The 16,946-nt window shown below is 39.3% G+C and overlaps 1 protein-coding gene and 1 pseudogene across 1 annotated transcript; both read left to right on the top strand.

The window, feature by feature from the left end:
- The first annotated feature begins 5,054 nt into the window (after nt 1-5,054).
- On the top strand, nt 5,055-9,728 carry LOC131344232 (sulfotransferase 2B1-like). The gene is made up of 6 exons (XM_058376334.1): nt 5,055-5,289; nt 5,650-5,858; nt 6,774-6,900; nt 6,996-7,090; nt 9,270-9,447; nt 9,593-9,728. The coding sequence occupies exons 1-6, from the start codon at nt 5,151-5,153 to the stop codon at nt 9,700-9,702; spliced, it is 858 nt and encodes a 285-aa protein (XP_058232317.1). The 5' UTR covers nt 5,055-5,150; the 3' UTR covers nt 9,703-9,728.
- A 155-nt stretch (nt 9,729-9,883) lies between these two features.
- LOC131344231 (sulfotransferase 2B1-like) lies at nt 9,884-16,159 on the top strand (annotated as a pseudogene).
- The last annotated feature ends 787 nt before the right edge of the window (nt 16,160-16,946 follow it).

The raw sequence follows: 16,946 nt of genomic DNA, 5'->3' as shown, positions 1-16,946 counted from the left end.
TTCCTCGCCCCTAAATATTCCACAGTCAACTGTCAGCTGTATTATAAGAACGTGGAAGTGTTTGGGAACGACAGCAACTCAGCCACGAAGTGGTAGGCCACGTAAACTGACGGAGCGGGGTCAGCGGATGCCGAGGCGCATAGTGCGAAGAGGTCGCCAACTTTCTGCAGAGTCAATCGCTACAGACCTCCAAACTTCATGTGGCCTTCAGATTAGCTCAAGAACAGTGCGCAGAGAGCTTCATGGAATGGGTTTCCATGGCCGAGCAGCTGCATCCAAGCCATACATCACCAAGTACAATGCAAAGCGTCGGATGCAGTGGTGTAAAGCACGCCACCACTGGACTCTAGAGCAGTGGAGACGCGTTCTCTGGAGTGACGAATCGTGCTTCTCCATCTGGCAATCTGATGGACGAGTCTGGGTTTGGCGGTTGCCAGGAGAACGGTACTTGTCTGACTGCATTGTGCCAAGTGTAATGTTTGGTGGAGGGGGGATTATGGTGTGGGGTTGTTTTTCAGGAGCTGGGCTTGGCCCCTTAGTTCCAGTGAAAGGAACTCTGAATGCTTCAGCATACCAAGACATTTTGGACAATTCCATGCTCCCAACTTTGTGGGAACAGTGGACTGATCACGTGAAGAGCTGGAGAAACACGGATTTGGGTGACAGAATTCTTTACGTCACGTATGAGGAGATGATTCAGGTAATGTGTTTCCATCCAGGTGATCCTACTGAATTAAAGGTTAAGCTGACTGATGTTTACTTACATGCTCGATCAGTGTGACCAATGTGACTGGAGAGACCAGAGAAATAGTGTTGATAGTCCTGCTTATGTGTGAATGTATCGTATAAGACTACCACTGAAACTACAGGATTAAGCTATTCCCACCTTGTTCGGTGAAAAGGAATAACTAGAAGGGCTTAACCACAAAACCTCAAAAAATATATATACATACATACATTGTTCTGTTTCTGTAAATGTAAGTTGTGGGTGTTTATTAGCTTATGTCACTAGTTTTCCCTCAAAAGTGTTACGTTGCAGTTCGATATGCTGTTGACTTGCTTCGCATGTCTCGAAGGGAACTGGTGTTAAATCTTCTGGTGGGTGGGAACTGGTTAAATCCAAATAAGTAACATAATGAGGGGGAAAAGTGTAGTTTTTTTGTTGTTTTGCTTAAACAATTTCTGGGCAACAAGCAGCATTTATTCTTTTTATAAATTTCAAGAGAAAGTTATATTCAAGTCTGTTCATAACTTAATTAATATCAGGAAATAATGTTGCATAAGCTGTTAGGTGTTTCTATATTAATCCACATAACGTGACCTATAACTTGAATCATAATATAAGAGGAATAGGAAACCTTTGTGTGTATCACATCACCACATAGTTGTAATGCATGGTTTATTATCACTTGCATGCTAATCTGTTACAGCTACGGTGATCTATTATTCTTTGACTTTGTCAGGATCTGCATGGGGTTCTCGAACGCATGTTACTCTTCCTTCTTAAGAGCCTGAGCAAAGACGCTCTGAACCATGTGACTGAACACTGTACGTTCAAAACCATGAAGCAAAACAAAATGTCCAACTATTCACTGGTGCCAGAGGCTTTAATGGACAGCAAGAAGTCTTTTCTCAGAAAAGGTAGAGATGAACGCGGAAAGACTTTTTCAACCGCTCTATTTTATTATTGTATATAATGCTCTATTCGCATCCCAAAATGGGGCTTCTGGAGTACTTTCTAGGTGCTGGAACGTCTAATTCCTGATTTTTTTTGTTTTTCTAAGGAATTGTTGGAGATTGGAAGAATTATTTCAGCCCAGAGTTGGAGTCGAAAATCAACACAGCTATTTCTGAAGCATTAAAGGGAACTGACATCACATTCCCCCTGGAATAAGGAATACAAATAAAATCCCACTGCTTGAAGATAAATGTGATCATTAAATGAAGATAAATGTAACCATTATATTGCACCAAAGTTTGTGATTTATTATTTTTTTTTATTAGAATTGAAAACAGTAGCTAAACATGCAAACATTTACATAAGTACTGCTTACATACACTACCAGTCAAAAGTTTGGACACACATTTCAATTCAATGATTTTTGTTTAGGGATTTATTTTCTACATTCTAGAACAATACTGGAGATTTCGAAACTGTGAAATAACACACATGGACTTCAGTAATCCATATGTAACGACAACAAAAAACAGTCAGTTGTTATTTTAAGACACGAAGGTCAGGTGTTCTGGAATAGTTCTTGCAAGAACAGTATTGTCCAGTGCATTTGCAAAACCCATCAAGCACCATGATGAAACTGGCTCACATGAAGACCATCCCAGAAAAGCAAGACCAAAACTTACCTCTGCTGCAGAGGAGAAGTTCATTTAGAGTTACCAGCCTCGGAAATCACCAATTAACAGCACCTCAGATTAGAGCCGTTATGAAGGCTTTATAGAGCACCAGTAGCAGACATATCTCAATATCAACTGTTCAAAGGACATTATTGTGTATTTCAGCCGCCTTCAGCATTGTTTTACAAGGTAGAAAGAAATAAACATCAGGAAAGACCACTGAATTAGAAGGTGTGTCCAAACTTTTGACTGGTAGTGTAACTTTTTACATTATTTTCATACTATGATGTACTATATAGTTCTGTTGTCACACACTTTGTGTTTTTATATTGTTCGATTTTATATTTAGTTTCTTCTTTCTGTAACAAATCCACCTGCCATCACTGGAGATTTGACCACTTCCAGTTTACTTCCAGCATCACAGACATTTAAACCACTCTCACCAACACTACATTGTGAAGCATTGTTAGTTTGACTACACTACAATTTTCTGCTGTTGGTTTTTGTCTATGACTTGACTATTATTATTGGATTTCTTGCTTTTTGGATTTCACTTTCAGTTTCATTTGCTCCACTGCTTTTGCTCTACTTTTTTTTTTGCCACTCTTGTTTTAGACTGTTTACTGTGTTTGTGTTTCCATTAAATAACGCATATGGATCCATATAATATTCTGTCTGGTGGTATGCAACAGAATACTTTGCCTGTTGTTTTTCATGCTGTTGTGGCCCACCACAATGAAGTCCTGGTGGCTTACCAGGAACAAATATCCACACTGCATCCAGCAAACACACAGCTGGTGCAAGCAGTACAAACTGGCTGGACAACAGTCTGGGACAGCTGGGACAGTGACCCACAGGTGCAGGCTTCTTTTACATATTTCAGCCAACTTATCAGAGATGTGTTTGAATATCTTGGCTGGAGGAAGGGACATTTCTGAATGGGTCATCACTCACCAAACAATGACAGTAACTCTTCAGGTGGGCCTGTCTCATGTGGAAATCCTAGAGCTGTTCATGATCTCCACTGTGAACCCAATCATCTTTGGGAATCATCATTCCCCTGGCTCCAGGTCCACAATCCCCAAATATCCTGGCAGGAGAAGTTCACCGGAGTTTAAACCACTCTCATCAACACTACAGTGCAAAGTACTGTTAGTTTGACTACACTACCAAGTGTGATTGCCTATTATGTATGACCCGTTTGCTGTTGTTATTGGATTGATTATTTTTTGGATTGTACTCTTGGTGTCGTTTGCCCTGTTGACTGTTTTCCTGGTTTTGAATTGTGCATATTCTTTTGACTTTCCCCTTTTGCTACTCGTTTTTTGTACTGTTTACTGTGTTTGTGTTTCCATTAAATACTGTATATGGATTCATCTAACTTTCCGGCTTTCCCGTTGTACTTTGTGCCACGCCCTTCCTATTGTTCTCACCTTGTCACCTGTTCCCCATTTACCTTGCTGTATTGCCCTATATATATGAGCCCTTGTGTGCCTGTCTTTGCCAGCCATTGTTTGTCTGTGGTTCGTTTCATCCATGTTCCAGGTGTCCAGTGTTGTTGGGCCGTATGACTGACCGCTCATGTTTTGTTTATTATGTTTAGTTTTGTTTTATGTTTGTTTTCCTGTCTTACCCCTGTGAATAAAGCAGGGCTTCGTTTTAATCCTCTGAGGTGCGGGGAACCTGGATGTTACATTATTATTATTATTATTATTATTATTATTGCACTCAACTGGATTACTGGATTTTTTTGTATAGTGAAAAATAAATCCCCTTGCTTTCTTTAGCTATTTAGATATGTTGGTTTGAATAATCTTAATCTCTTTTCATTTTTTTAGTAAAACACAACCTCCTTCATTCACCGCTAGTGGCATATGTCTCAACCTTTATATAGCAAAAAAATAGATGTAATTGTTATTGAATTAAAAATATGTAAGCAAATCCATATTCTTAACCATAGATTTAATCTGAGAGTCTGTCTATACTATACTATATTTCAAGTATCTTCAGTTCCATTTTATTTTGTATTACACTTACAGTCTTTTATACATGCTTCACTAACACAAGGTATCCAATCTTATCCTTATTTTCATTCTAGTCAGGCAAGAGCCACACCTGATTCCACCTTTTTAATCGGTGGGTCTTGGCTTTCAGTAGAGAACTTAATGAGTTTATGGATTGGTCCTGCATGTGTTTTCCTTTTCTCTTCCTGCTATCACACCCTTGCATTAAAAAAGACTATGAAATTGTATTACCGTACAATTATGTAGTAAATATATACAATATGTGTGTGTTGCAAGCTCGACCAAGTCCTCTTGCACGCTGTCTCACTCACTCTATCATTGTTGCCTGTGAGACAGACATTACTATACTGTACATGTTTGCAGTTGTGTTTCATTGTTTGTCTCTCTTACAGAAATAAGACATTTAAACACACAGTCAACTTCCCTGGTGTAGAGCAGCATTAAACAACCAGAGGCACGGCATTACTTCTAGCAGACATACACTATTCTACTGCACCACAGATTTGTTTTTGTAAGAGGCGTTGCAGTTTTGACATTTGGACTTTAGTGTTTCAGTAGGGTCAGTGTATTGTTGTTTTTTATAAGTAGTAAATGTATAAAATACAGCAGGATGGCAAGGTAAATGGATGACTGGTTTACTGTCCCACAGATGTATTACCAGTGATCGAGCCACATGACATCGAACCGCCTCACTGGAAGGCTGGACTACAAAACAATTATAATTAAGACAAGTGACTGACCCATGTACTGGTTTGTCTTATACTCGCGGTTACAATGGACAACAACGACCCGTATTTGCTGTATCATGGAGTTTTAGTCACAAAGGTTTCCCACACTGATGACAGTCTGAAATATTATGAGTCGTTTCAAGTGCAGGATGACGACGTGATCGCAATTACTTATCCCAAATCTGGTAAGTGATTTCATTTCTTTCTCCTTTTTTTTTTTTGGGGGGGGGGGGGGGTAGTGTGTTTAAAATGAATAAATAATGGATGGATTGATACAACCCACGCTACAGTCAAACAATTATTTTTTATCCTATTTTTTAATTCTCCTTTCATTTTTGAAACACTACATTACCATTTGGGATGTACTCAGCCAGTAAAAGGTGATCACCGATTATCCTTCATTACCAATTATAATGTGTCATAAAAATGTTTTGGACTGAATTTGATGAGAATTTTCTTATTTTATCACTAGTTATATATTATTCTCCTCATGTCCAAGCTAGTAGTAACTGAGATGGGGTTAAACAGTACAGAAACTTTTTCAGGTACAACATGGATGCAGGAAATTCTTCCCCTGCTCCTGAATGGAGGGGATTTGACCCCAGTACTGACCATCCCAAGCTGGGACAGAGTGCCATGGCTTGACGGGTTACGTATTCTTGGAATCGCAGACAAGCTGAGTGCTCCACGGGCCTTCGTTTCCCATATGCCTTATCATCTGATGCCTTCCTCCTTCTTTTCTTCTAAGGCTAAGGTAAAAAAAAAAAGGAATAACTGTAAACATATCCCACTAATTTTCTATGTATGGTTTTCAGTATCTAGGACATTGTTCTTCAGCAGCAGCTTAGTGTATTTTGGGTTGGGGGGTAATCTTTCTTGGAAAAATGCTCCAGATATATTTAATTGTGAGTGCATCTCATTTGTTCAGCAGAGCTCAAGTCATTCCACTGGCCAATCCAAGACAATGACATTCTTCTTTTGAACCTGTTCCTTATTAGACTGTTGGATTAGTGCCTTGTGTTGATATCATGCTGGAAGGTCTTCATCTTCAGCTGTCTAACAGACGCCTGTAAAACAGATGTGTAGGAATTTGAAGCTATTCATAAGTCTTTATATCTTAAGCCCCAGTCCTAGCTGAAGAGAAGCAGCCCCAGAGCATGATGCTGTCACCACCATGTGGGTGTGGTGTTCTTTTGATGATAAGCTGTCTTGTTTTTGTGCCAAACATATGAATTAGAATAATGCCGAAAAGGTTGTACTTTGGTCAGACCAGTTACATGCCACATGACTGTTCTTGTTAATGTTATTGCATTGTCCCATTTTCTCCACTTGTTGATGATGGCCTTCACAGTATTACTCGGTATATCTGTTTTGGAAATACATTTGTAGCCATCTCCTGATTGATATCTTTCAACAATGAGATCCTGTATATGCTTTGTAAGTGCTTTGGCTTTGGATAGAACCTAAAAGATGAGAAAAACATTATACAGATACAGATCATAATTAACATTGATTGAAGTTTTCCATAACATTTCCATTTCTGGCTGGTATTTCACATTAAATCTAGGAAAAACTCTGACATGATTTAGCTTGGCTTTTTATATTAATTTTTTCTTTTTTTTTAAATTCATTTTCCTTCATCTCTTGTGTTTTTTACTTTCACCTCTAGGTCATTTATGTTTCTAGAAACCCAAAAGATGTCCTGGTTTCCACTTTTCATTTCCACCAAATGGCCAGTTTTCTACATGACCCAGGAACCTTCGAAGAATTTGCAGACCAATTCCTAGCAGGGAATGGTGAGCAAAACAATCTGATCTGTACTGAACACAGCACTATCATGGAGACTGTCTTATCTGTAGAACACTGGTATGTTGTGAACTTGTTTGTTCAGTGATCTTTGGAAAGTGGACTGATCATGTGAAGTGCTGGAGAAACACGGATTTGGGTGACAGAATTCTTTACATCACGTACGAGGAGATGATTCAGGTAATGTTTTTACGTCACGTATGAAGAGATGATTCAAGTGATGTTTTCCTTCTACCGAACTAGAAAAAGTTGACCCATGTTTACTTACATGCTCAATCAGTGTGATCAATGTGACTGGAGAGATGAGTCTTTAATGAGAAACGGGACATGAAACGGGAAGGGCATGCAGAAATCAGAGTCAGAAACAGTCCAATAATCCAGAGCACAGACAAACAGGGCAATACAGATCAAGCAGAAAACAACAATGGGAACAAACAGGGTCTAACATGGCAGGGCAGGGCAAGAACAGGAACATGGCGGGATGACTACACAGAGCCCAAGGCAAATTGTGAAGACCATATATGTGGGAGAGCCTTGGATGTAAAGATGGAGGGGATTCTGTAGTGGTGTTTTTCATGGTTGGAGGCATTGTGATCTGATTTGAGCAGGGAGAAATGGAACGTAGCGGAGATACCATAGGTCAGCGGGAGTTGTAGTCGATATGTGACCGGGTTAATATGTTGAGTAATTTTAAATAAACCTCAGGATTAACTTGGGGGAGTTTCAACTTAAGGTGATGGGTAGAGAGCCACACCTGTTCCCGAATTTGGAATTGTTGGTGAGGGCATCTATGGTGGTTGGCTTGGATACGTTGTTGGCGTACCGCCTGTTGAAGTTAAGTCCAGGTTTTTGGATGTGCAGTAGGAGGTATCTGTCTTACTGTTTGTTACACCGGGTCTTTTAGTCACTGTGAAATGGAATTGAGTAAGAAATAAAGTCCACCCAGCTTGGCGTGGATTGAGGCTTTCGCCATGGGTCCGGCTAAGAGGTTCGGCTAAGAGGTTCTCCCATCTTCTCTCGGTGGGTGTAAATCCAGCCCATACCAGATGTAAAGCTGAGAATCTCTGCTGACTGGTTGCTGATGCCTCAGGTTGTCTAACTGCATGGCCATGGTGATGTATTGGGCTAGCAATGTGTCAGTAACTTTGCAGGCTAGCTCTGCTTGTAGCACAGGGCACAATCCCTTGTGAAAAACGACCTAAAGAGAAGTGTCAGTCCAGCTGCTTTGGGAGGCAAGCATACAGAATTTCACTGCATAGGCAGCCACTGTCAGCCATTGTTCCCTTGGCGTAGTTTTAATAGTCACATAGGAAGGTCCTTGCCACCTGCTAAATATTCAAACACTTCTTTGATGAGACTGGTTAAATATGAAAACGGAAGGATCACGGAACCTGAGGATCGCTGTCCCACACTGCAGAAGCCCAGACCAGTGCTTTTCCTGTGAGAAGGGACATGAGAAATGCACATTTGGTGCTCTCTTTATGATTAAGTGTCCGGTTGTTGATTTGCCCTTGATACTCGATAAGCATTTATCCCTGTTGCACTATGATTGCTTGCAGCAGCAACATATCCTCTAGAATCCAAGACGTGGTCAAAGAACAGTTCAAGAAATGAAAACTGGTAGAGCAAAAACACACTGGCAAACAAATCCGATAAATCACAAAACGGGAAAAACAGTCAAGAAATCAAAAAAGTAATGATGGTAATGAACACTAAAGGACAATACTTTGTGCCAAAGTTGGTGTGCATGCTGTTTAAATGTCCGTAGAATCCAGAAAAAACATTAACCCTCGTGCGAGGGTTCCCTCTGGTGGTTTGGTGAGAGCATAGCATGTAGTGATGTTACACCTACACTGGTCTGTTTATGTAATTCAACTGGAGCATATTGTCCAGAGACCGCATGTATTGGCCATGCACTTTTTGTCACAAAATCAGTTGTGGGTGTTTGTGAGCTTATGTAAGCAGAACACAGGTTTTCCCTCGAGAGCCTTACACTGGCTTTGACTCTACAGTTTTAAATGCTGTTGACCAGCTTCACATGTCTCAAAGGGAGCAGGTGTAAGTCTTCTAGTGGTTGGGAACTGGTTAAAACCCAATCAGGGAAGTAATGAGAAGGAAAAGTGGCGTTTTTAATAATCGCTAATATAATGAAACTTTCAGAAAGGAAACAATTTCTTGCTAACAAGCTGCATCAATGTATCTATAATAATCCATATATATAACCTAACGCTATAATATAAGAGGAAGATAATCAGCTTCACATCACCGCCTCGTTGTACTTACACACTAATCTGTTACAGCAACGGTGATCTGCCACTTTATGACTTTGCCTCTGTTACTCTTTGACTTTAACTCTCAGGATCTGCATGGGGTTCTCGAACGCATGTTACTCTTTCTTGGTAAGAGCATGAGCAAAGACGCTCTGAACCGTGTGACTGAACACTGTACGTTCAAAACCATGAAGCAAAACAAAATGTCCAACTATTCGCTGGTGCCAGAGGCTTTAATGGACAACAAGAAGTCTTTTCTCAGAAAAGGTAGAGATCACAAACTCACAAACACTTTTTGTGCAACTCAGTTTTATTATTGTATATAATGCATTATTCACGTCCCAAAAGTGGGCTTCTGCATTAGTTTCTAGGTACTACAATGTCTAATTCCAGATTTCTGTTTCTTTCTAAGGAATTGTTGGAGATTGGAAGAATTATTTCAGCCCAGAGTTGGAGTCGAAATTCAACACAGCTATTTCTGAAGAATTAAAGGGAATGGACATCACATTCCCCCTGGGATGAGGAACACAGATGAAAAAAAAAGAGAGGAAAATAATTCATTTATGTTACCAGATTGCTTTATTGCCCAGAGCCCTAATAATAATTGTGTGGTCCTCACCAAATAGTCATTTTTCTTCAAAAAATTAAACCAACATTCATGTGAGAAAACTTGCATAATAAAACTTGTAGAAATTTTGACTAGCTGCAGCAATACAGCTAAATTGGGGTGAGTTTACCTACAGTCTTTAATACATATTTCACTAACACAGGGATCTCCATTCTTATCCTTATTTTCATTCCAGTCAAGCAAGAGTCTCACCTGATTCCACCTGTTTAACCAATTCTTTTCAGTAAACAACTTAACGAGACATTTACTGGAGTGGTCCTGCTTGTGTTTTCCTTTTCTTTTTCATCCTTTCATTAAAATAAAATATTAAATTGTATTACTCTACAATTATGCAGCAAGTATATACAATGTGTGTGTGTGTGTGTTGCAAGCTCTACCAAGTCCTCTAGCACTGTCTCACTCACTCCAACTTTGTTGCCTGTAGACAGACATTACTGTACTGTACATGTTTGCAGTTGAGTCCCAATGTTTGTCTCTCTTACAGAAATAACACAATTAAACACACAGTCAACTTCCCTGGGGTAGAGCAGCATTAAACAATCAAATTCAAAAATTACCTTTCTTATTTTCCATATTCTCCCAAGAAAAAAGGAACAAAATCTCCCCACAATGATGATGGAAATGATTTACATAGAAACAGGTATTATTTGTGTAGCGATATGTGATTAAGGGTAATCTAATTATACTTCATGTATTCAGAACTGCATTACTTCTAGCAGACATACACTATTCTACTGCGCCAAGGATTTGTTTTTGTAAGAGGCATTGCGGGTTTGATATTTGTACTTGTTTTGGTGTTTCAGTGTGGCCTGTCTTATTGCCTTTTTATAATAAGTAAATGTTTAGAATAAGATAGCAAGGTAAATGGATGATTGATTTAAGGTCCCAAAGATATATTACCAGTTAGATGAGAATTCACCTGGGTGTGTGTGTGTGTGTGTGTGTGTTCAGTATGAAGAGACTGATGCACGGGTTTTGACTAATACTCCCGGTCACAATGGACAACAACGACCTATATTTGCTTTATCGTGGACTTTTACTTACAAAAATTTCACACACCGACGAGAGTCTGAAATATTATGAGTCGTTTCAAGTGCAGGATGATGATGTGATCACAGTTACTTATCCCAAATCTGGTAGGTGATTTTCTTTTCACTACATTCAATGGCTCAAAGGTAGTGTATATTGTTTGATACTATAGTTACACAATACTTTACTGCATTACCATTAGCGTTGTACCCAGCTGGTAAAGGGTGATCACAAACTATCCTTTTAGCAAAGTGTATGCTAAAATCATTAATGTGTCATAATAATGTTTTGGACTGCATTTAATAAGAATTTTTATTATTATTATTATTATTATTATTATTATTATTATTATTATACCTTTTTTCTTTAAATGTTAGAAGAGACTAATAGTTAGGTTGCTCTCTTATCTGCAAATTTATTCTCCTCATGTCCAACCTAGTAGTAACTGAGATGGGGTTAAACAGTACAGAAACATTTTCAGGTACAACATGGATGCAGGAAATTCTTCCCCTGCTCCTGAATGGAGGGGATTTGACCCCAGTACTGACCATCCCAAACTGGGACAGAGTGCCATGGCTTCACAGGTCACGTATTCTAGAAATCGCAGACAAGCTGAGTGCTCCACGGGCCTTCGTTTCCCATATGCCTTATCATCTGATGCCTTCCTCCTTCTTTTCTTCTAAGGCTAAGGTAAAAAAAAAAAAGGAATAATTTTCAATATATCCCAATAATTTTCTATATATGGTTCTCAGCATCTAGGACATTGCATAAGCTTCATCAGCAGCTTAGTATATTTTGAGTTTTATTCCAAGCTTTCTTGGAAAAATGCTCCAGGTTTATTTAATTGTGAGTGCATCTCATGTGTTCAGCTAAACTCAAGTCATTCCACCGGTCATTCCAAGACAGTGAGATTCTTCTTCTGTTCCTTAGTTAACTGTTGGATTAGTGCTTTGTGTTGATATCATGCTGGAAGGTCTTCATCTTCAGCTGTCTAACAGAGACCTGTAAAACAGATATTTCGAAATTTGAAGCTATTCATGAGTCCTTATACTGTATCTTAAGCCCCAGTCCTAGCTGAAGAGAAGCAGCCCCAGAGCATGATGCTGTCACCACCATGCTTCACTGTGGGTGTGGTGTTCTTTTGATGATAAGCTGTCTTGTTTTTGCACCAATTATGTTATTTAGAATAATGCCAAAAGGTTGTTTATTGGCCTCACCAGACCAGTTACATGCCAAATGACTGTTCTTGTTAATGTTACTGCATTGCCCTATTTTCTCCACTTGTTGATGATGGCCTTCACAGTATTTCTCGGTATTTCTCTTTTGGAAATAGATTTGTAGTCGTCTGCTGATTGATATCTTTCAAGACTGATAAGCGTGAATTTAATTGTGAGCGTAGTCACATGCCCTATTATAAAATGGGTTGTGCAACAAGGTAATTTTAAGTTTTCCTGAACACTTCCATTTCTGGCTGCTATTTAACATTAAATCTGGGAAAAACTCTGACATGATTAAGCTTGGCTTTTATTATTTTTTATATTTCTTTTACATTAGAAAACTAACAATTTTAACAGACGTGTGTAGACTCTATATTGCTCCCTCTCTTATGTTTTTTTTTTTCTTTTACCTCTAGGTCATTTATGTTTCTAGAAACCCAAAAGATGTCCTGGTTTCCACTTTTCATTTCCACCAAATGGCCAGTTTTCTACATGACCCAGGAACCTTCGAAGAATTTGCAGACCAATTCCTAGCAGGGAATGGTGAGTGACACAATCTGATCTGTACTGAACACAGAGCTTTCATGGGGATATCTGTAGAACACTGGTATGTTGTGAATTTGTTTGTTCAGTGATCTTTGGACAGTGGACTGATCATGTGAAGAGCTGGAGAAACACAGATTTGGGTGACAGAATTCTTTACATCACATACGAGGAGATGATTCAGGTTATGTGTTTCCATCCAGGTGATCCTACAGAATTAGAGGAAGTTAACCTATGTTAACTATGTATGCATATGTTAACCTATGCTCAATCAGTGTGATCAATGTGACTGGAGAGACGAGAAAAATGGCTTTGATAGTCCATTTTACGTGTGTATGTATGGTATGAAACTATCAGTGAAACTACAGTGATTCCTACATTGTTCTGTGAGATGGAATTGATTAAAAGGAGAATAGATTGGTGCTCAAAGTTGATACGTAGCCTACTGTAATGAAGCTGTCCGAGGCAGAGCATGCAGGATCCATGTGCAAATTTAATCAAAATCCAAAAGCAAACAATCCAAATCAGAATCCAAGTCACACTGGAAGTTAAGACATAGTCAGAGAACAGAGCAAGAAATCAAAACCAGTAGGGCAAAAACACACTGACAAACAAATCCAATAAATCACAGAACGGGAAAAACAAAGTCAAGAGAACAAATCGAGGTCGTAAACAGTACGACAACACAGTAAAACACGGCTTGGTAACGAACACTAAAGAACAAAACTTCGTTGGCGTACACGCTGTTTAAACGTCCGTAGAAACCAGATTGTTGATGAGGGCGTCTATGGCGGTTGGATTTGATATGTTGTTGGTGTACCGCTCAAAAGTCGCACATGTGCACCTTCCCAAACAGCTTGGTTTCGTTGTATCCAGACTTTGATGTGTGAACTTTTGGTCCAGTGGATTTTTTTAGGGTTACCCCACTGGAAAGAGGTAAAGGGTGAGGTTGTAGTTTCTAATGAAATGGAAGTAGAAATTGGTGAACCAATCTGGTCTGGGGTAATGGCCACTCAGTTACTGCTTTGACCTTGCTTTGATCCATCTCCACTCCACCTTGTGTGATGGCATATCCAAGAAGAAAGTGTCTCTGTGAAATTCACACTTTTCTATCTAACTAATAAAATAGTTGCTGTTGGCAGCAGCATTGGCAATCCCCCTTTGGGACCTGGGTCCAGCCAAGCTGCAGAGGTTCTCCCCTGTTTTCTCTTGCTGGGTGTAAATCCAGCCCATACCAGCTGGTAGGCTGAGAAGATCTGCTGACTGCTTGCTGACACATCAGGTTGTCTAATTGGATGGCCATGGTGATGTATTGGGCTAGCGATGTGTCAGTATCTTGGCAGGCTAGCTCCACTTGAAGCGGAGGGCACGATAAACGACCTGAAGAGAAGTGTCAATCCAGCCGTTTTTAGAGGAGAACATACGGAATTTCACTGTGTAGTCAGCTGCCCTTAGTCGTAGTTGTAATAGTTGCACGGAAACGTCCTTGCCACCTGTTGGATATTCGAACACCTCTTTGGTGAGACTGGCAAAAAATGAAAATGGAAGTCGAACCTAAGGATCGCTGTCCCACACTGCAGAAGCTCAGTCCAGTGCTTTTCCAGTGAGAAGGGACATGAGAAATGTGCATTTGGTGCGCTCTTCATGATAAGTGTCTGAAGTAGAAACGTCGCAGTGACACAGAAAGCCTTGGCAGAGCTCCCAGGCATTGCCATGAGAACCGATTCACAAGAAGAAAATGTCGCAGTGACACAGAAAGCCTTGGCAGAGCTCCCAGGCATTGCCATGAGAACCGATTCACAAGAAGAAAATGTCGCAGTGACACAGAAAGCCTTGGCAGAGCTCCCAGGCATTGCCATGAGAATCGATTCACAACAGGAGGTGGCGGAATCGGAACCTGTTGCTGGCTGATTTTGTTGTAGTTGAGCCCGGCGTGTCGCAATTTGCCCTTGATATGCGATGAGCATTTCTCCCTGTTGTGCTATGATGACTTGCAGCTGCGACATATCCGCTGAAATCCAAGACATGGTCAAACAACACAGCAAGAAATCAAAACCAGTAGAGCAAAAACACACTGGCAAACAAATCCTTTCGTTCTTGTGGATCTCGTTTTTGTGTGAGGGTTTCCTCTGGTGATTTAGCAAGAGCGTAGCATGTCGTGATGTTACACCTACACTGGTCTGTTCATGTAATTTTACTGGAGCATACTGTCCAGAGACTGCAAGTATTGGCCGTGCACTTTTTTTTTTTAACAGCAACACTAGCCAGTTGTGGGTCCTTGTGAGGTTATGTAAGCAGAACACACGTTTTCCTTCGAGAGCCTTACACTGCCTGTGGCTCTGTAGTTTCAAATGTTGTTCAATAGCTTCACATGTCTCGAAGGGAGCAGGTTGAAGTCTTCTAGTGGGTACTGGTTAAACCAAATAAGGATAATGTAATAAGTAATGACAGGGACAAGTGGAGTTTTTAAAAATCGCTAAAATAATGAAACTTTCAGTAAGGAAACAATTTGTTGCTAACAAGCTACATTTTTTTAGGACCTTCAAGATAAAACGAATAAATGTCTGTTATAACCTAAATAATAATAGGAAATAATGTTTCATAGACTGTAAACACTGTTTAGTGTATCTATAATAATCCTATGTATTATCCTATGTAAATGTATATAACCTATAACTATAATATAAGAGGAATAGGAAACTGTTTTAGAAAGATAATCAGCTTCAGTTATCACATCACCGCCTTGTTGTACTTACATACTAATCTGTTACGGCTACAGTCATCTGTCACTTTATGATTTTGACTCTGTTACTCTTTAACTCTCAGGATCTGCATGGGGTTCTCGAACGCATGTTACTCTTCCTTGGTAAGAGCATGAGCAAAGACGCTCTGAACCATGTGACTGAACACTGTACGTTCAAAACCATGAAGCAAAACAAAATGTCCAACTATTCGCTGGTGCCAGAGGCTTTAATGGACAACAAGAAGTCTTTTCTCAGAAAAGGTAGAGATAAACTCACAAACACTTTTTCTTCTTTTGCTTCTGCATTAGTTTCAAGGTGCTGTAACATATAATTACTGATTTCTTTCTAAGGAATTGTTGGAGATTGGAAGAATTATTTCAGCCCAGAGTTGGAGTCGAAGTTCAACACAGCTATTTCTGAAGAATTAAAGGGAACGGACATCACATTCCCCCTGGGATGAGGAACACAAATGAAATCCCACTGCTTAAAATGATGATAAATGTAATAATTGCATTATACCAACGTTTGCACTTGCAATTGTATAATTTCTTCTTTTATTTTCTTTTGCAAATTTGCCAAAAAAAAGTAGCTGAGCAAAATGTTTGTGAAATAATGAGTTAAGGAAATTGTATGCATTTTTTCTAAAGGGCTTTTAATGTTTTTTTTACTCTTGATTTAATATAGTTGGTTTTCTTCTTACACAGCTATCATTTATTTCATTATTATGATTTTCCTATTTTAATATTTTATGTCAGCCTTTTGCTTCTTCTCGCGTTTTACTTTTTGCTTTGTTATTGTAATTGTATGAAGTTTGCTATCTAAACAAAATGTATAATTTTTATTATTATTATTATTATTATTATTATTATTATTATTATTGTTATACTCAACTGGATTAAAAAAAATAAATTGTTTGTCTTACGTAAAACAAATCCCTGAGCTTTCTTTAGCTGTTCAGATAAACGTAATGTTGTGCAGAGGCTGGCGGTGTTAAATCCTTTTGTGCCATTTATTGAAACAGTCAATTTCCTCCACACCAAACTCCATGTCTTTATGGACCTTGCTTTGTGCACTGGTGTGCAGTCATGTTGGAACAGGAAGGGGTCATCCCCAAACTGTTCCCACAAAGTTGGAAGCATGAAATTGTCCAAAATGTCTCGGTAAGCTGAAGTCAGTGTTTGTCAGGGTAGTGGGTAGAGTTGATGAAGAGTTTCGAGTATGTCTTTGAACATGTGAATGTAAATGAATGCTCAAATCTCCAGGGCTCAATTCTGATATCTGGGTCTGCATTGAGCTTCCAGTATTCTCACTTTCTGAGATAAAATCACTCTGGATATGGGTGTCTGCCGAAATGTAAGTAAAATTTGTGCTGTATCTTTTCCTGCTGTGTCCTTCACATGCCCCCACAGGTCCATTCTTTTGTCAAAAGGCATTCTGAGAAGCTGTCTGAATCTTAAAGAGTCCATTACCCCTATGCACTGTATTACTTTTGGGATAGTTTGTACTTTGTTTGGCTGAAATACAACCTCTTTTGATCGAGAACAATAATCTGATGACTGACAAGCACAAGAAAAAGGCTTCATAAGTAATTTTCTAAATCTCATT

The sequence above is a fragment of the Hemibagrus wyckioides genome, linkage group LG23 (genome assembly GCF_019097595.1).
Source record: "Hemibagrus wyckioides isolate EC202008001 linkage group LG23, SWU_Hwy_1.0, whole genome shotgun sequence".
Lineage (NCBI taxonomy): Eukaryota > Metazoa > Chordata > Actinopteri > Siluriformes > Bagridae > Hemibagrus > Hemibagrus wyckioides.
Note: the sequence above shows the minus strand (reverse complement) of the source record. Positions and strands in the feature narration are given on the sequence as shown.

What these genes read in the sequence shown, in the direction of transcription:
- LOC131344232 (XM_058376334.1), top strand. Translation starts at nt 5,151, where the DNA reads ATGGACAACAACGACCCGTATTTGCTGTATCATGGAGTTTTAGTCACA. An exon ending in AATTACTTATCCCAAATCTG is followed by an intron (nt 5,290 to 5,649) that starts GTAAGTGATTTC and finishes AAACTTTTTCAG; the next exon opens with GTACAACATGGATGCAGGAA. An exon ending in CGTACGAGGAGATGATTCAG is followed by an intron (nt 7,091 to 9,269) that starts GTAATGTTTTTA and finishes TTTAACTCTCAG; the next exon opens with GATCTGCATGGGGTTCTCGA.